The sequence below is a fragment of the Agrilus planipennis genome, unplaced genomic scaffold (assembly GCF_000699045.2).
Source record: "Agrilus planipennis isolate EAB-ADULT unplaced genomic scaffold, Apla_2.0 scaffold123, whole genome shotgun sequence".
NCBI lineage: Eukaryota > Metazoa > Arthropoda > Insecta > Coleoptera > Buprestidae > Agrilus > Agrilus planipennis.
In genome coordinates this window covers 639,440-659,998 of record NW_020438894.1, presented here as the reverse complement: position 1 = coordinate 659,998, position 20,559 = coordinate 639,440, and the positions used below count along the sequence as shown (strand labels likewise).

The following is a 20,559-nucleotide window of genomic DNA, read 5'->3' as shown; positions in this document are numbered from 1 at the left end:
CGGAGAAAAACTGAACGAGACACACAACACGGACGGACATCCTTACAGAGGAAATAGAGCGAGATGAAAAGTTACGTATTATCCTGATAGGCCGCCCCGTGGTAGATTTCGTGATTTTTGTTACGGATGAAAGTCATCACTCAGTGGCTTATGACGGAGAATCCTTCGTTTGAGAGTTAATTTTACCAACAACACCAGTAAACATTAGAAATTTAAAAGAAAAAGAGTCGGAATATTTGTAGAGCTTCTTTGGAGTATTTCTAACGATTTTGGTTAAGATATAGGTCTTGTATATCTTTAATATTAATGTCCTTATTTAAATGAGAATTTGGATTATTGGAGAAAAATTAAAATTGTTCATAAGCCAATCAAAATATCGCGCATTCCCACCCAAAGGATAAGTAAACCACTGAAATGTTTTTATTGCCGTTGTCAACACAGCGTGAAATTTTATTTCATCTGCTGAGCTTCGTCTCCGAAATAAAAAAAAACTTTTATCGAGTTTTTCGCAAACAAATTTAGGAATTTACTTATCCACACTTCCGTTGAAGAACCGCAAAACTATTACACGAGTTATTTCTTTCAAAGAAATATTAGACCCATCATAGACATACAATACATATCTATATACTTCTATACAAATACAAAAAGATCACAATGACGTTTAAATGCAAATAAAAGAGGAAAAAACTATTATATTTATTTGTAGTTTTATTCGTTTACAATTCTTTTTCACTTAACCTAATGAAGACTTTGATTTTTATATTTTTAATACCGTTGCATTTTTTACTGCATAATGACTCTAAGAATCCGTTTACAATTTTTAAATTACTTGCTTAAGAATAATTAAAATTACACCGAGTGGATATACACTGTACGAAAATAGATTAATTTGTACGTCTCATTTAAGTCCACTTTCTGTATGTAGTACTTAAGGCTTAGCAGGTAACTATATTTGGTAAGGATCTTAAATACATATTTCAATGAATACAATATAATAAAGTGTGTATCGGATTGTGAAGGTACTGTCTTCAATAGTACTGTACGTGTATGTACTTTTTTTTTCAAAATGTTGGCAATTGCTGCATACGTAAGCATACAAATTCCAAGAAATTTATGAGGCATCCTACTACATCAAGCACCCTCTTTTATTTGAATAGTATTATTGTTAGTACAGAAAAAAAAATGAAAAAAGTATTTACTACGTATACCTACGGCGTACGTGTACTTGAAATTGAATTCAGAAATTCACAACTAGGTGATTTTAAACAGTGGCGGCTCATAAACATGTAACAAAAAAAACACAGTCAACAAAATAATACTATATTTTGCCGGTTTTTAAATCACTGTGGATGCTCTCTAATACGACTAACTTCGAAAGGGCTCTGAGTGCGCTTCCAGATAAGCAGTAGCGATGAAGAGACAACATCTAATATAATGAGCACTTTTTTTCAGTTTATTCTCAATGAAAATTGTTGCGATTTCAACCATAAGAATTTCGCCTATAGGTTCTATTTCCATAAATTATATAACTGCAAAATTAAGGATAGTTTAGATAGAAGTGCCCCCATATGCTCGTTTAAGGAGCACACTTTTACAGTCTTGAAAGGTGTTAAACTTCTTCGTGGTTGCTGGGCTACCACAACCGCAACGATCAAATTTAATAAATGTTCATTTTGTACTACTAAACACTACATTACTGATTAACTTAATGCCAACATGGGTTCTGATGGTTCACTGGGAGGCTCAGACGTGGTTGTACTTTTCATTTTCCACTTCTTCTCAGGCATCAGCATCGTTAGTTTCTGCTTTGCCTTTGATATTTTTTTTGTTGATGGTTGTTCGGTGGTTGTGCTAGTAGTTCCCGATTCTTGATCAAGCAAGGCCAGCTGTTCGAAAATATTTTTAGGGGCTCTTATCACTTTCTCATTTTTATTACTGGCGGAATCGTTTTGCTTAGCATAAACTGCAACATACTGGGAATAAGATGGAGTATTTATGTCAGCAAAATCTTTAAAATTGGCAAACTGCTGCCTCTGGGGTTTTGGATTTTGAGGGTTAGGATAGTAAGAGGGCCTTCCATGACCATTTTGATAGTAAGAACGATATTGATAATCGACATCAGACGCATCACCGTCGTGATCATTGTAGAAGGTTCCTCCTTTAAGGACTCCAAAGTTACCAGAACCAAGAAGGTTTAGACGCGAGACAGCCGAATCGTCTTTGTTAAACTGCTTCTTAAGGCCTCCTTGGCTGAGCTCGTTCTGGAGAGCGGTTGGTTTTTGACTAAACGCGCCTTCTGGTTGGAACAGAAATGGTCTTGAATGACCTAAAGGTGGTGGTTCAAATGGTGAAAAGGAAGGAAAGAAAGAATGTTTATCGCCTTCGTTTTGACCGTGACTTGCCTTGTCTTCAAAGTTTTCATGACTGCTCAGGAAGTCTTCCAATGGAAAGTCTAAAACCAAAACTGCCATTAGTTTCGTGAGTTTGGCTTAAAATTAATTTAATTCGTGAAACAAGAGAAAGGAAAGGAAACTACAGTAGGTACCTATTATTATGTAGTAAATTAAAAATTCGTTTATATAGATTGTTACGACCTCTTTCTTTTGGTCATTATAAATTTACCATTGAAGGAAAAATCGATGACATTGATATCAATTATTCACATCACTTTTATGTACCTATTCATTAATAAAAACAATTCTTTGGCGTTTTTTGGTAGAACTTTTAAATAAATAATTATTATCTGACTAATGAACTCTAAACCAAACGCATAGAAATGAAAGTACAATAAATTGCTATCGCAATCGGCAAACACACCCAGTGTACTTGAGTAGAATTTTACCTCCTGATGAATAAAACAATTTTTTTTTCGTAACTGCTAAATCTACATCGTTCTAATTTAGCTTGCATGAACGATTATTTCACAAACGCTTTCTTCAAAACGCCGAGGCAAGACAAGAGAGAATTTACGAAAAAAATAACAGTTAATTTGCGGATGTATAATAATAATACCTATGCAGAGCGCTAAATTGACAGCTAAATTAAGTAGTGATTCTAAATGTTAGAATGAAGTTAGTACGATCGATTCCAAATGATTATCACTCAAAATGCAGTTAACATGATGCTGCTTTGAAGTTACACGTAATTTTCGAGTTTCAGTCGAATAAACCGATGTTCTTTCAGTTTTATTATTAGACGTGCATGCCATTAACGTCATGAGGCGCATTTTCAAAAGGGCTGTTTTATTCGTTGTATTTAGTTCTCGAGCATGCGGTTTCGTGTAAAGAAAAATTAAAAATTTCCCAACGTTTCGCCTGTAACGTGCATGATACAATCAACAATTCTTTGCAAGAACATTGACATTGAGAAACAAAAGTTTCAATTTATCAACGAATTTTCTTAATAGGATTTCAAAACGATGTCACATTGTAATTGTGAATGAATATAAATACTGAAATATTGCAGGTTCGGCCGATTAGAATATAGATACAAGCCCTGCTTGTCGTAAGCGCACAAGTGTAACTTGTACTTGGTTAATTTTATTCGTGTTAAAGAGTTATGCAAGTGTTATTTAAAATATGTACACAAACAATGTGCTTTTTGTTTAAGGAGCTACCGGAATTAAATTAGTTCCGCAAGCGGTTGCTTTGTCCTATGTTAACAATTAGATGCTTAAAAAAACAAAAGTAAAAACGAAGGCCAAAATTGCGGAAACAGAAGTAATTCTTTACGTTCGAAATGCTCATGTTGCAAATAATTTGTTGTGTCATTTAAACAAAAGGCTTACGCCTGCTTTGCTTGACATCCTATTGAGGTCCCTCTAGAGCTGAACATGCTAAGTTTGCATTTACTATGTAACTGCCTACGCTTGATTACAGACGACGAACTGCCTATTTGAAAAGTAATCTTGAATAACGGAAAAGGACAACATTATTTAATATGTTTTCTCAAACACACTGTATTTAAATATATGTACTGTAAAATTATTGAGAGATGGCGATTACGTCATCGACATAACCAATGCGAATGATTGGTCCACGCGCAACCTCTCAATAATATTACTGTGTTTACTTTTGTGTGCGACATTGCATAAGTTAATCACTGATGATACACATCATCACAAAGCCGACTTATAAAAGTAAAAAATGCAAGAATAGTGTTAGAATTAGGATGATGATGTTGTTGATGTACATTTTAGCTCAACTGTAAGTTCGAGACTCGTAGAATGAGTCCATTCAAAAAGGAATCCTTAATATCGGTTCACAGTTGGCGAAGAAATCGCGTACCATATACACAAAAAGTCAATTGAACAGCTAGTAACAACAACAATTGCTTTGATGTCAATACTTTATTTTTAAAGCTGCTCAAGCCCTGTACATTGCTACGTAATATACGAGCGACATTAAACTGTACATTATAATGTATTGAAATGTATTCGGTAGGTATTCGCTGAAAAACTAAATGGAACGAAAAAAGTTGCAAAACGGTATTTCCTAACTCTTTAAACATTATCTCTATGTAAAATAACATTGCAATCTTACTGTTGTTTTGTAAAATTTTAAGGTGACTCAACATACTACCGTTCGAAGTCGGTGAACAGTAGAGTAATAAAAAAGTAAGTAGTATGTCCTCCCATGCGTTTTCTTTTGCAAAGAAGAATAAATAGGTGGAGTCTTGCAATGGAACCCAGAGACACGTAGAAACCCATTACGACTTGTGCTGTTATAACTCGACTGTTTGCTAGTGTATATATCTACGATACTAATGATAAGTACAATACTATACATTGGAATAAGTAATGTTTCCGCTGATCTTGACTTACTTTACTAGCGACATTCGTGTAATGTCGCAGTTTTACCCGAGAAACTGAAAAGCCTTCGATCAACATTCATGACAAGTTCCTTTGTTAAGGTTGTTCATATTTTTTTTTTCTTCTCACTTTGTAATTGCAGGATTTTGTTCTAGTTTGTAAAGTTTGCACCTACACACTCAGTGAAGAAGGAGGGACAGTATTGTTCGCTGCACTTTTAAATATAAATATGTTTATAAACATTAATATTATTAGAAATTAACATTAAATAATTCAAAACTTGTTGTTGCAGATAGTAAACCATGTATGTGTAATGGTCGTTCAACCTGCAACCTATTCTTGCATTTTAGGTAGGTACTTTGCTTATTACCTATATTAAGACAGAACATTATAGAACGTTGTATATTCATTTTCACTTACTGACGACGATTTATTTTGCTAAACTTTAACCTAAGGTAAGATAACTACAAAAATTACAACAATCAATAAATAAGTCTATTGTTTCCGATGCATGTTAATAATTTTTTAGTTTAGAATTATTACATGTTTAACTGCCTTCAATTATCCTAAATTTATTGAAAGTGTTAATGCATCTTCCTTTTACTTTATACTGTCATGCAACATGAAATTCGATGATTTATTTCCACACAGCAGCAGTATCAACTAATTATTTTTACAAGAAACTGCAATTTTATTTACTTATTATTATAATTCACTTTTTTTATTTTACAAGCTTTCAAATCACCATGAATAGTGAGTGACAATCACCAATTTCGTTTGTTCGTCCGTTTATAGAAATGGAAGCTTTTTCAGAACTATAAAATATATTATTTGTTTTAGTAACTTTGTGTAATCTTTTTATTATTAGGTCGTAATTTCTGTTTGCCTTTGAATATTACAAGACCTTGGAGGTTTTTATTTTAGTGGTCACGAAAATAAGTTTTTGTCTAATTATACAAATATCCCAAAATCGTGTTCAAATAAGAAAACATAGAAACTTAAGTAAAGGATCATTAAGTGATCACGACATTAAACAAAAAAGTTAACCAAAATGGTTTGGGTTTGATATCTATTAGATATTTTCTTTATTGGGAATGGCTTTCAAGATGGCACCCAAGAAACTTCAAACTATGTCTTTCTAATTCAGACTAATGCAAAAAAAGGATGGATACGTCAGGCCCCCTTTCGAAAGCCTAGTAGACAAAACCGCAACAAATATGTAAATACTATGTAGATAGCATATAGCTAATTTTCACCGTATGCAAGTATGTTAAATCTTGTTAATATTAATATTATGAAAACGTATTTGACGCGCAAAAAAATAATGCCAACGTTACGGCTACGGCATGCATCAGATACGGTGCGTCAACTGTACCAATGCGTTTCACACATTATAGGGCAAGGTGCTTAAGCTAGTTCAGCTTATGGTAGGTACGTAAAGAACAGCCCTAAGTAGGTAGGTACACGAAGATTTCTACTACATTTGTAGTACCTTTAAATGGGCACTTCTAACTATTTATATTTGTGTATGCATATTCAATTATATTTCAATGAAATGTTGTAATGCCATTAAAAGCAAGAATACTGTAAACTGGGTTAAGCAATAGTCAATTTGAGTACCCGGATTACTTAATTTGGTTCACTTTTATTAATAAGTGCCAATTGTTCTCATTTCCTGCTTAACCTTTTTACTCAACTGCTTTGGCTTACAGCAATTAGTTACTTATGTACTTACTTTTATGAAAATATATCAATACTGTGCTACGCTTTTTGTATTACCATTACCTGACACTTTTACAGCCTGCCGCAGATAACAATGTGACAAAGTTTAGTAGGAAACAAACGGAAGAATTTAGTAGAATGCGAATTGCATCATACCCTGCCGTCGAATAGAAATAGTTTACTTGCGTAAGTTGCAACACGGAACCAAACAAAAAAGAAGACAAAGATCGGTATGATGCAGTTGGTGTCGTCTCTTTTCAGAATTAATCATTTTAAGGACACAAACTTACATGAGATTCATTATCAATCAGATTAAGCTTCACTAATGGAAAATGATAATTATTACATGGTCTGCAGTTAATTAAATCTGTAAAAGGTATATGTTTACGCAGTACACCCACAGATGACAAAATACAGTTGACGGAAACAAAAACATCGTTTTAATCACATAAAATTACTAGCGTATCTAATAAGCGAAGAAATGTGCGATGTGAATGTATAAATCCTGCATTCAAGTTCAGATTTATTTCCACAGAAGCATCGCATCCCTCAAGTGAAAAAGGATTGGGTAATTTGGTATATTTTCTTGAAAGTATGTTTCATAAAACTGCATCAGATTGACCGATGAAAATTTAACGTCCATTCCATTAACAATGTAATGAAAGGGTAGAATATGCTCCAAGTGCAGTAAAAGCTTTCACTGTTTAGGTAGTAATAAAGTAGTACTAATCGTCTGGCGCAATATTCATTTAGTAGATTATATTATTGTTATTTAAAGACCAATTTACTGTTTAATGGATTAAATGGGATTTTCTTATATTTTGACACTTTTTGTTGTGACCCTTTGTTAAATGTTATTGATAAAACGGTTCACTAAAGCGTCTATAAATAAATAGAAAGTAATTGAATAATACAAATAAAAGTTGCTGACTAGTTTGCCTTGTCTATTATTTAATGACTATCCAATTGTTTGTTTTTTCAGAGTAGTAACATTATGCGTAAAGAAAACCACGTAATTGAAAAGTTAGAAATAATGGGTCAAATGTTGAAATGGTTTTATTTTTAGAAGATCTTACTTCAGTTTTCTGAGGAGAAACAGTATTTCGTTTAATGTTAAACTACCTAGCAAAAATTAATCAGTTTTGTAATTCCACCATCTAATCGTCGTTACGTGATTATAAAAATTATTTTGCGATATGCTCTAATTGCTTTAAAGCTCTGGTTATGATGAATTTACGACGTGTAGTTTTGTTGAAATTATTTTATTAAAAATAACATCACTAGTTTTGGAGACTTCTGTTTGTCAACGGAAAATTCCAACCTTTCCTATAATAAAACAAGAACTGAGATACAATTCAATATGACCCGCAAGTAATGCTTCATCAAGCGGTTGGGTAAACGTAAAATCTGTGCACGACCGACAAGTACCAAGTGGTCACGTATAAGCCCAGATTAGAACCTACTCCGCACCCGCCATACTCTCCGGGTTTGGCTTCGTCCGACTTCCACTTCTTACAAAAGAGATCTTAAGAACAATCATTACGCAACCGACGGTGCAGTTATGGCATCCTAGAAAATCCACCAAAGTTCTTCACTGATGGAATACAAAAACTTGTCACAGTTTGGTAGTAATATTTAAATATAAACAGAAACTGCACTGAACAGCAAATACTACGTTACGTAGTTAATGTTTTTTATCATATCCAGTTGTCTCTTATCGTTCCTATGATACGAGTTAGTGTACAAAGTTTATCAAGCGGTCCTTGTAGCACATAATCATCATCTATGACGTTATAATAACCTTTTTGATTAGTAAGTGGTAACCCTGTCTTCGCCAATAAATATTTACATTTAACAACAGATATGCACATTTACCGTTCAATATTTGCCGAATCTTTACGTTAAAAATAAAAATATCCGTTAGAATAGGAGATAGAAATCAGGTTACGCGCTTGATCTAGCATTGAAATTCGAAGTGGTTTATGATAAAATCATATGCATTAATGTAAATTGAATACAAACATCGGCATTTTACAATACAATGCCGTGTTCTTTAATGTTTCCCTTATCTCCATGATAGAAAATAAAAAAATTTACTTCAGTAATAATTTATTAAAGGAAATTTGAAATTCTCAAGTGGAAATGATTAGTAAGTAAGATCTATATATCTATATGGAATATGTATATATTTATTTATATATAGGAAGCTCCTTTAAAAAATATCTGCAATTGCAGCAACTACAAACACACGTTTCACGTAAATAATGTTAAAGATAACCACAAACCACTTTCACATTCGCTTGCTGCGGAAGAAACTCTTCAAATAAATACGTCGTTGCACAATACAGTATAATAGAAAACCATTATCGGATGAAACCGGGCGATACATACATATATGTAGTTATCCAACCATCTCTTGCTTTGACAATGAGATAGACGTGCCTGCACAAAAGAGTGTAATCATCAGGAATCTAATAATTTACACTTCCTTATTGAAGGAAGGTATGCGTTTAAAAAGTTTTGCCAAGAAATACCTATGTTAATTAATCACTTAATATTTTTTTGTAGTAGATATAGCGAAGCGGACGAAAATTAACAGTTTGGTACTCCTCTGAAATTAAACAGAACTTTTAAGTACCAGGAAAAGAAGTCAGTCAACTCTATTTCTATCTATTTGTTTATTTTATATTTTCTTATAATCATTGTTAAAAAGAAATCAAAAGCACGTAGAAATAGTTCCCTATTTTAAACATAAATATCGCCTAATTTTAGAAAAGAATAGTGTCCTGTTTTATATCCATTACCCAACCAAATATCCAATTTTAAAACTTACCTATCTATATTATATCCTTGTTTTAGACAAAATGCTTACGAAAGAACAAAAACAAATCTTAATTTCAGAAACTCTTTTTTAAAATTTGGAAAGGTGCCCTTTATTACATTTTTTATGTCGTTCAGAGAAGCAATAAACATTTTGACATAGTACGTACCGTACCTTCATTAAATGACGGTAAAGAATTTTATTAAGAAAAGTTATCACAACAAATACGATTGGATAAAAAAAGTATCTCAAATTAGATTATGTAGCTTCCTCTATTTCTGGACAAGTTTGCGTTCCAAACACGTTTCAACTTCACTTTCTACAATGAATTTCTGCTTAATAGCTACGTAAGTAATATACGTACAGCTATCTACACATACAATTATAACTGTTACTCTCTCTCATTAATCCGCTACAAACACATAATGCAGCACCTAAACACAAGGTCGTACAACCTTGTCCGCCATAGCCATTAATGTCCATATTTAATCGTAAATATATTCGAATCGTTTTTCTAATCATTATTATTGCTGTTACTTTATTTATGTATTATAAATAACGTAACAATTTTACACATATAAGAACATATTTAGAACGATAACCGTTCGCTAAAAAACAGAAACGTAACGGGTAAATGAAATAATAACTTGCTTCAGTGACTGACTGACTATGAAGAGTCTTACCTAGAACTAATTGAATAATAGATGCAGTTACTTACTCCTGCTTTTTAAGAAATAGATGGTGTTGACAAACATTTTAGCAAATTGGTGTAAACTCTTTAACTGAACGGTTTGTTGCATTAACTTACCGTAAATTGACCGCAAAAACCACAAAGCTTTATAGGTACCTAGGTATCTCATCGTCAGTGTAATATATTTTTATTATAGTGCTTACATACCTACAGCGAATGATTAGGTAAAATCGTTAAGTTATTGTCTAGACATAAACAGATTCAAACTGTGTACCTATAAAAAATTATTCATAACTATTTTTTCCATGATGTAATTATTAGTTTTTATTTTAAAAACTAGTTTGTGGTGTCCAAAACAATGTCCATCTATAAACAGCCGATGTACAGGAAGTTTCAACATGTATGTATGTACCAATATTGTCAGCTAAGCAAATACGTATCTAGTATTAATGAAGAAAGAAATAACGGTTCGAATTAGAAGTACCAGATTGAATATTATTTTTTTTTTTGAGTTTTTTAGCGAAGATTGTAAGTAAAACCATAATTTTGTCAATACAATTACTTTCAAGATCAAATCGAATTCATAAAAAAAATTGAATGTGAAGTCATGTCCTTACAAGCAAAAGTTGGTTAGGTACTTGTGGAAGAAAGTATGTACTACCGTACGATGCACAAACTTCCTTATTCAGTTATAACCTTATAATATAATTATGTATGTATTTATCCTTTCACTTTAATAACTCAATAAAATTTTACTCTGTAGCAACCCATTTAACTGTTTTTTATGCTATGTTAGACGAATGGCTTTTTATTCCAACACTTTTTATTTTATTCTATTATTCATCAAAATCATGTATACTGGAAACATGTAAAAATGAGCAATGGAAAAAAATAATGTAAAGCTGAAATATTTGATGTACGACTTTCATCCCATACATCTTAGTTTTGAAAAGTAGTTTAATAGTTAGTTAAATCGATAAATAGCACCTTCCAAACCTTGTTTAAAACGTTTTAACAATTGACAATACGTAACGATATGTATGGTAATGTTGCTTAGTATCCTTAAAAACTCAGATCTGATTTAGTTTGTAATTCTTTTTACGGTCATTGTACTTTGTCAAATTTGTGAATAAATAGAACCGGAAAATGTTCAGTTACGGGTGCCTGTTAGGCCATTTACAATACCCGATGTATCCTTGAAATGCTATCCACAAGATAAAGGAAGTCAATTTTATTGTGACGACAATTTCAAACCTACGAAGAATGATTGCTTTTCCTCAGACAATATTTATCACGGAATTGAAATCAGAAGTACCTAAAAGATTGTTTTATGAGTACGGGAAGTAATCGTAACAATTACAAACGCGGAAGATATATATATAGCCACTCCCTCACTTCTATCCATTTTAATAAAATTTTTGTGTGTGTGAAAACATTAGAATTTTGGGAATATTGCAAACAGTATGCTCGTAATCACTTTTTCCTTTAATTCGTTAATAGAGTTGGAGCCATTAGGTATGGATCGCAATTTCGTAATAGTTGTTAGTTATTATCAGCGGACAATTCCTTCAGATTAGACCGGACGTTGGGGCTGATAGCCCTCTTCAGTCTCCTTTTAGGAATCGAGAGAATGGGAGGATGGTGGTTGGAAAGAAAGAGATGATGTTCAAAAATAAGAAGTGAAAGGTTCTACGAGGAATATTATTAATGAAGCGACATATGCCTAAGTGACCCAAGGGAACCACGGAAAATCCTGAACCAGGACAGATCGACTGGAATCGGTGTCCTACCGAAGTACCGAGTACTGAATTTTGGGTAATGTAATTGAGGGAAAAGCATTACTAAGAGATCCACGCAAGTATCGTATAAAATTTCTGGGTAGAGAAAACAATAAAATTCAATATAAAAGATGCATTGAAATAATGTTAGAAAAATATTTAATTTAATAAAAATAAGTAATATCTATTCATTATTATATGTTCGTTCAACCGCCACAAACTTAACGCTTATCCCGGATTCCTTGGATTGGTTTTTAGAATTTCTTCTATTGACGCAATAATAAAATTCATTAAACTAAAGTCACGAAGTGAAAATCTACGTACCTATAACACAAACTTTAGAAATAGGTAGATACTTAGCTGTTTTGTGCAATTTCATTATCTTTTTGTAATAAAATTATATAACGTTGCATTTCTCGGTTTGTAATCTCACAAATAAAGAATATTACCAGGACTTGTTGTAATTTTGAAGGCAACTGCTTTTTAGTTTGGGCAAAGGTTAAGTTACTTTCTCAATTTCGCTACACCTCACCCATTAGACATTTCTTAACTTACAAAGGGAAACTCACTTGGTGGAAAACAAATATCTGTCTATCAATGTTTGGAAAATGATATTGTATTCACATCAATTTCAAAACATTGACGCACTACTATCCAGAAAACCGCAAGAAATATTTAGAAAGCTGACTGAAAATCGGATACGCATAGGATTGTATTTCTTCATGAATACATCTAAAGGGAACAAAATTAGCAGTCAGTTGCCTGTATAAAAAACTACGTATCTTATTTAACAGCACATTAATCTGTCATTTGAAACAGTAAGAATTTTGAAAACGGTATCAAGATGGAAGAAAGGTAAAACTTCACTTCGATCACAAATAAATTAATGAAAATGTAAAAACTTACAAATAGTAGACTATGTTATTTGTCTTCTGAGATTCATATAATTGCAAAATCGCCGTTGTAATTGTGGAACATTATTATTTGACAGCGTTTGCCGATGAATGTTGCACAATATTATCGCAAGAAAGTACCTACAATTAAATAGATGCTGGGCTGTGGTTAAAATTCTGAGAAAGTTTAGAACGACTTTATCAATATACAAGAAAACAACAGGGGAAGGTGCTATTATTTGGAACCAATCAAATTAAGTGTCAGTAATTTCGAGGGTAGTCAGAGATTATAGAAAGTCAGCTTCTATCTTACTATTGAACATCATAAACATAAAGATCGAAATCGTTGAATAGACGCATATTTGAATCGGCTTCACCTAAAATACCCAAATGCCGTCCTATTGTGTTTTTTAATATCGGCGCAACAGGTAAATACTAATTTCACTTTAATCGTAACAAATGTTAACTAACCAACTCTTTTTTTGGTTACTGCGGTTTCACATTCACTGGCTACGGTTTGGCAAAGAAAATCGTCACCGGCATCAGAATCCTTATAGATACTACTGAAGAAATAAAAATAGAAAGGTTTAAATTCCTTCCTGATCGTTACAACTCTATAATAGGTACCTTTATACTATATTTACTTAAAAATATACCGGAAACCCGTACAAGTTGTCTGTTCTGTATCCTGAATACAGAGTGGCACAACGTAACTGGAATTAACTGCGAAACCCCAACACAGGCCTTAGTCTATTTCTTTTTAGTCCGAAATAAAATGCTCATGTTGAGCCTAGTAAGAAAAGATTGATAGATGGTACTTGATCATGCTATGTAAGGCTGCTAAAGAATTTCAATCTTGCCATTCTCCTTTTCAAACAGCATAAACTAAACGAATGCGGATAAATAGATTAGTGTTGCAAGGTCTACCGGTTACATCTGTACTTGATATGGTTATCCAAAGTTGCATCTTCTAACTTAAAACGTTCGAAGAAATGAATCAGTTACCATAAAATCCGATTATAGATTCAATCGATTGAGCTCAACATTTGCAAAGCATATGGATTGAATTCGAAGAAATTTATAGGAACATTCACAGATAAACTTTTCGTCCAATTATTGAAATTAATTCGAGTGTATTTTCAAATAAATCGAAACTCGAATACAACAATTTACGGTGACACATGACCTTAGATAAGTCAGTAGATTTAAAGTAATAAAAAAGGATAATAAATTCACAATTGTGTCATAGTTATGCTTATATAATAAAATAAAGGAATTCCGAGATTTGTAGCTTTGTCTAAGAATTTTCGCATAATAAATGGAATTCATTTTTTTGAAAAGAAATATAAGTAGGCAGCACTTCGACCATCGTTGTTTTTATTTTTTCCTTTCTAAGTTGGGTACCCATGTTATTTTTCAGAAAGCAACTTCTAAAGATCTTCTCACTTTGTCTTGTTGTATTATAATAGATCGATAAAACATCGTATCAAGTAAAGGTCCAACCTTTCAAGATGTGTGTAATATTTAATATCGCTTGGAAGCGAAATCACAGTTTTTAGCAATATAATTAACAACCATATTTATGCAGTAGGTTTAATTTGCTTCTAATAATAGTTAGAAGACAATAGTGATTTAGATTTACAGTTTACTTGTAAATAAATTGACCTATAATTAGCGTTAATAAAAAGCTCAACACAAATGAACTTTTAAATCATATTGAACTGTTTATAATTCAATTAAACCATAGTAACTACGGGGTTAAAATACAATTGTTCTTTGTTTAATCATGGAAATTGAACGATTTACTGCAATAAAAACCTGGCTTCAGTTTCAATAGACCACTATTAATTTCATAGCACTACAGAAAAATGAATGCTTACAATAAGTACACATGTGGAAAAAATAATTAGTTTTGTAAAATTATAAACCATAATGTTTGTGGGAAAGATAATTCTGGTACTCAGGGAAAAACCTACTTGCCTACTCACAAAATTCGTAAACTCAAAGTTACTTGTTTCCCGAAAACTATGCACACTAAATTTTATTTTTTGTAGTCAAAACAATTTGCACTATCCCAGACATTTTTTTTATAATTATGTAGGTTAATTCTTTAGTTATAAATAAATAATAAATGTGGAAATGTGCAGAACTGACAACTTCAATATCCATTAAGATTAGATTAGATCAATTTATTTGAAAACTGAAGTGAATCTTTACTAGGGTGAAAACTATAATTAAACATTTTAAACTTTTCTAAAGGAAAACGAGTAGATTAGTGAAAAATATTGAATAACATTTTCCCCATAGTGATTATGAATGTGTGAAACGGGGTACTTAATGAAGCTCTTCATAATGGCAGTAGCATCTGATCCGCTGAGAGAAAAATTTCACTTTCACTCCACACATACATATGCACAACAGGTAAGAGCGGAAGCCCATAATAACTTACGATGGAAATCAGACTGCGGATATCCGTAGGTGTAGGAAACGGTGATCGCAAATAATACACAGTTAATAATCATTACGATATCTATAATAACTTTAGCCACGTCTGGTTTCACTTCACACTGGACAAACAACCGTCTGTCTTGCTGCGTCTATTTTGCGAGTTACTTCGCGCTGAAGAACTTTCTATCGGCTTTATAGTCGTATACATTGGTTTAGTTCCCCACCTATGCCATTGTTGCAGAAGAGCAGGGCTTCCATTTCAAATAACATGTTTCTAAAATTTAGAAACTTTTATTGAAGCTATTTTCGAAACGTTCGAATATTTCTATTTTGAATTATAACCACTATATATCTTTGTAATTGTTTTTCTATGAGCTTTCCCACAATTTTGCATTGCTATAAATGAAATTCAAGTTCAAAAAATTGCAGTTTTTCTTGAAAAAGTACCCAGCCTGTTCTAACTGTAACTGTCGGATAAAATTCTAGATTCAGAGTGGAACAATACCCGTCACCAAGCAAGCAGCAGATTTGACTTCCATTAATCAATACTCATCGTGAAATTGTTTCGATAGAAAGAACGAGATCTATTACTGACAAATAATATATTCGCAGTAGTTAAACAAACATAATTAAATTATAACCCATATCTTCATTTTAAAATACTGTCTATTTATCAATAATAATTATCATATTCAAGTACCTATTATAAGAAAGAATAATCCCACATTACGAGAATCCGACTTTTCTGTTTTCATTCGTCGTATAACATAATTACAAATTCGTCTTCCAGTTTCACTATCATTATTAATGTCGCTAACAAAACAGCATAGCATATGAAAGGCGGAACAATATTTTGAGCATTTGTGATATTCTTCCAAAAAAACAGTTTTATTTATTAGGTGTGCAGTTAATTTTCTTGTTTATTTAATACTAGGAGAACATTGTACGTTTAGAAAGGATTTCTGAGACTACTGAAGCAATATGAGGAAACAGATATCGATGATGAAAAATTATATTCTTACGTAAACAGTTTCTTCTCAACAGATCCGAGTGAAAATTGCTATCATTGGTGATGGTACGTGTCGATTGAAAGGCGATAGTTATGCGAACAGTTCGTACATACTACCATCAGATACTGTTTAATCAATGATTTGTCTCATTGTCAGAGGTTCCACGCTAAAAGGTTGCAGCCTCTTAAACAGGACAGTGGCATTAAAAACAATGTAAAATATGCATAAAAATGTAGAGTAAGTAAATGGAGTAAAAGTTTATTTTATTAGTGGGTTGTTTATCTATAATTTCAACAAATGTCCACAATGCACATACAAGGGCAAGGTGCGAAGTTTCATATGTTTCCAAAAGGTGACTTTTCATAGGGCTACTCCTTACTAGTTTTTGATCTAACAAATTTCAGAATAGGCTCTAGTAGTATATGCGCTTGGCAGAAGAAGCTTTTATCATTTTCGTAGAAACAGGAAAACTGAAAAAGTATGCCATTACAGAGTATATGTCCGTTAGAAAAATTTATCTAACTGCTTTTGAAATCAAAAAATGTACTTAACCTAAAATGGATTTCTGAATTTAAGAATTGTCGCAGAACTAGGTACTAATGGTGCACAACGTCCCGTTGAGCTCTTGAGGACACAATTTCGGAAGTAATTCATAGTTATGGTGTTCGGGGACCCCAGATTAATAGTCACTGAGATGATTAAAATGTGAACTTATTTTATTTTACGTAATGTGTGATGGAAGATCTGGAGTGTACGGTAATGGCAGGGAATCCTTGTAAATTTATGCATCGATTCATTTCCTTTGACTAGATCCACCCCTAAACTTCTGAAAGTAAAAATATAAACACCAAATTGGGCTAAAACCTGCCTTTTGCATTTGCAGCAGTGAATGGACGGAAGCACCGACTTTTAGGATGCCATGTCTTGGAAGCAGAACGCATCACCGCTGGAAACGTTCAAGACATACCTTCTTGTTATGAAGCACCTTTAAAATAGGGAGATGCCAAAGGTTTAGATATGCATCTGTGACTTGAATATAAACTAAAATCCATCTAATTATATCTTAATGATGATATACCTACGTCCGATTAGACGTATATTTTGTTATCAATTTGACTTTCGAAAAAGTTTTGTAACAAGACCCATATAGAAAGATGTTGCAATATCCATTGTAAAGTTCATATGGATTGTTTGCGATGATTATTAGAAGGCACTTGATAAATCCAGACTTTACAGACTCATTAAGAATCGGAGATTAATGGTACAGACGTTAGAGTAATCACAAATATGAATGACATTAACGAACAACAAAAATTCCAAGAACATACATATTAAGTTAGAATAGAAATAGAGCTTGTTGTCACTACTTTTCGACATTTTTGCAGGGTCCTACATAAAATTAATCCAGGCATTGTAGTAAACGGAAAACTCACAAACAAATTAAGATACGCCGAAGTATTTTTATCAATACATATTTCTAATGCTATTCGTCGATATGTTCGGTAAAAGTAGCAACTCAAAAGGTTTAAACTCTTCACTTGAGTTTTTATAATACTCTCAACAAATTATTGAAAAAAAAAAAGAGCGGCAAAAAAAATGAAACACCTACATGTGCTATACTTGAGTTTCTTCTTTTAGTGAGGTAAACTGGGAATCAACGCAAAATATGCAGTTTGAATTTTCAAGGAGACAGAAAATCAGAAGATTCACGAGAAACTGCCTTTATTCTTTCAATTTTACCTGACATTTAGCATTCAGCAACGGTGCGCCGTTGAAGAACAGTTCCTTTTATTAAAGCCTCATCATCCTGACATTCTTCCCTCACATCACTAACGTGAATACTCATCAATAGTTTTTACCCCTTAGAAATATATTTTTGCCGAAAACAGCAGAATTACTTGAGCTCTGGATGCTCCAATTCTACTAACAAAATATAGCATTTTCAAAATGTTTCCTTCACACTTAAGGATTTAAAGTTAAACGAAACGTTTAATGGAGCAAAGAATAGAGTTTTTACAGTAGCAATATACCCATTGTTTTAGATGCACTGCTATCTAAAAAATTACACTAATACCTTCTAAGGATCATCACTACTAGTAATGCATTTCGAGCTCTGGATACTCATGTCTTTGGTCAAGATTAGTTGCAACCTCAATACCAATTACTAACAACAAACATTTGTCAACCACAAACATTATTGAGTTCAGTTGGAGTAAAATTATTATACCATACGGTACAATGCAATGCTCCCACTTTTTTTAAGAAGCACAGATAATTCCGCAATCCAAAAGTTGCATAATCAACTTTAATGGAGCACAATTATGACTAGACATTTTAATATCTGAATACTCATGTCTTGGGTTTTAAGTCACGATAAGTTATTACCACGAAAAACTTATCAACAGTTGAACCACGATAAATAAATCATGACCAATAGCGCATTTCGATCTTTGGATCCTCAACCTCAACTCACGATAAGTTACTCCTTACAAAAATGAATCAATAATTGAATCGCAAAAATCACTATTTGCGGTTTCAATTCTGGAAAAATTATTGTTCCATAACACTGTACAATCATTGATTCCATTCTTTTTTTTGAAACTCCAGAAACCATAAATAAACTTGTAACTCAATAATCATATTCATTTTTATACATTGCGATAACCTAACAGTATTCACAGAAACAGAGAGACAGAAAGAAAAATGGAAGAAAAGGTTAGGTACATAATTTAACTAACTTCCTGAAATAAAACAAGTAGCATCAAACATAATGAACGGCCAGAACTGAAATTAGAAATGTGAGAATTGGCATTTGGCTTTTAGGCAATTCATCCCCTAGGCGAATTAAGAGACTATAAAGTTGTTTTATGAAAATTCAAATCCTTTGAAGTTATTAGAGACATGAAAGTTTGTTTTAAAGTCTCTATTCGAAATGCTGATGAGCATGTGTTTTGTACTGTTTTTTTGAGAGTTACTCATTAATAAGAGATAGAATCCCCCCTTTCTCCATATAAAAGTGATGTATGAAAATTTCAATCCTCTAAACACATGAAAGTTTGTATGTACTAAATGGATGAACATATATTTTGTACTGCGTTTTTGAAAGTCACTAAATGAATGGGAAGATGTTTGTGCAACACATGAAAATTCGTATTTCGGCTGATGCTGGTTAAAAATTAAAGAAAAGCGTGTTCAGCGCATGTTTGATGAAAGGAGGATTGAAAATTTGTAACCAAATACCTACATTGTCTTTACTGGCTAGCCAAAACTATCTACTGGTACCAGAAGCAGAGTCTGCTTTTGGATTTTATTGGGGGAAAAAAAGCCTTAAACACTACATCGAAAATAACACTTTTTTGTAACAGTTATTAATGGTAAGCAGCACCTACAGCGTGCCATTTGTGGAAAGGAAATATTCGATAAATCGTACAGGTAAGTATTATTGTTATTTCATTATCGATAATAACAATAAAAACGTTCTCAGCCTTGAATTCGCACTTTTTTGGGTGACCATTCGCCATTATTCAGCAGAGAATAAATTGTTTTTAAGCGTGTTCTTCCATAATTTCTTAATTTATCTTTACATAATATTCATCACGTAAACTATTAATCCTGTAATTTAATCGATGAAAATTCAAGTACTTGTTTGCACGTGTGCGAAAGAGAAATTTTATTGTATAGTTATCTACCTATAGCGAAAGGAATTGATCAGTCTGTACGACCGCGAGGTTACAGTTCAGAAAGTTGGTAATACAATTAGCACACACTATTCCTCCTTCTGTTCAATCACGTATGTGTTTGAAAAACTGTAATTGTCCAGTTTATGCAATATTTTTTGAGGTGACCCATTAAAATGGTGCAGATTGTAGATGACGCCTTTGTTATTTTCATATTGTCGTTTTTGACCGAATTTCTTTGTAGGTTTCACTAAGTACATAAAAAATGAATTTGGTAACATGTCGTAATGACGATAACACCTATACTACAACATTTACTTTACCTATAGGCACAGCAGCAATTTATGAGGAATTCAACATAATAAAGTTTATTGACTTGACAGGAACATATTAAAACCACAATGTAAGTATAAGTCTACCGCAACAACCAACTGATTAAGCTCATCATGCGATGTTCGAAATTAAAACTGAAAATGAAAGCACGTTGTTTGAAGGACTTATCAAAAGAGCAGCATTAGGTTAAAGAATACCCTCTGGTTATTGTTAATATTAGGTTCATATTCTGAGCGTCCTGTTATCTTAATTCAGGTTGGTAATAGACTTTACTGAATCCATTATCCAATAAATGTACCTAATAAACAGTAATTGTAATTTTGGTATCAACTCTTTTTGTTACGACAACGTAAAGAAGGTAAACCGGCTCCTT

The 20,559-nt window shown here is 32.6% G+C and overlaps 1 protein-coding gene across 1 annotated transcript; it reads right to left on the bottom strand.

The window, feature by feature from the left end:
• Positions 1-715: 715 nt before the first annotated feature.
• Positions 716-15,341, bottom strand: LOC108739388. Its single transcript, XM_018473273.1, has 2 exons — positions 15,168-15,341; positions 716-2,455 (listed from the first exon to the last, which is right to left on the bottom strand). The coding sequence occupies exons 1-2, from the start codon at positions 15,238-15,240 to the stop codon at positions 1,704-1,706; spliced, it is 825 nt and encodes a 274-aa protein (XP_018328775.1). The 5' UTR covers positions 15,241-15,341; the 3' UTR covers positions 716-1,703.
• Positions 15,342-20,559: the final 5,218 nt, after the last annotated feature.

What these genes read in the sequence shown, in the direction of transcription:
- LOC108739388 (XM_018473273.1), bottom strand. Translation starts at nt 15,240, where the DNA reads ATGATTATTAACTGTGTATTATTTGCGATCACCGTTTCCTACACCTAC. An exon ending in TCCGCAGTCTGATTTCCATC is followed by an intron (nt 2,456 to 15,167) that starts GTAAGTTATTAT and finishes TTTTGGTTTTAG; the next exon opens with ACTTTCCATTGGAAGACTTC.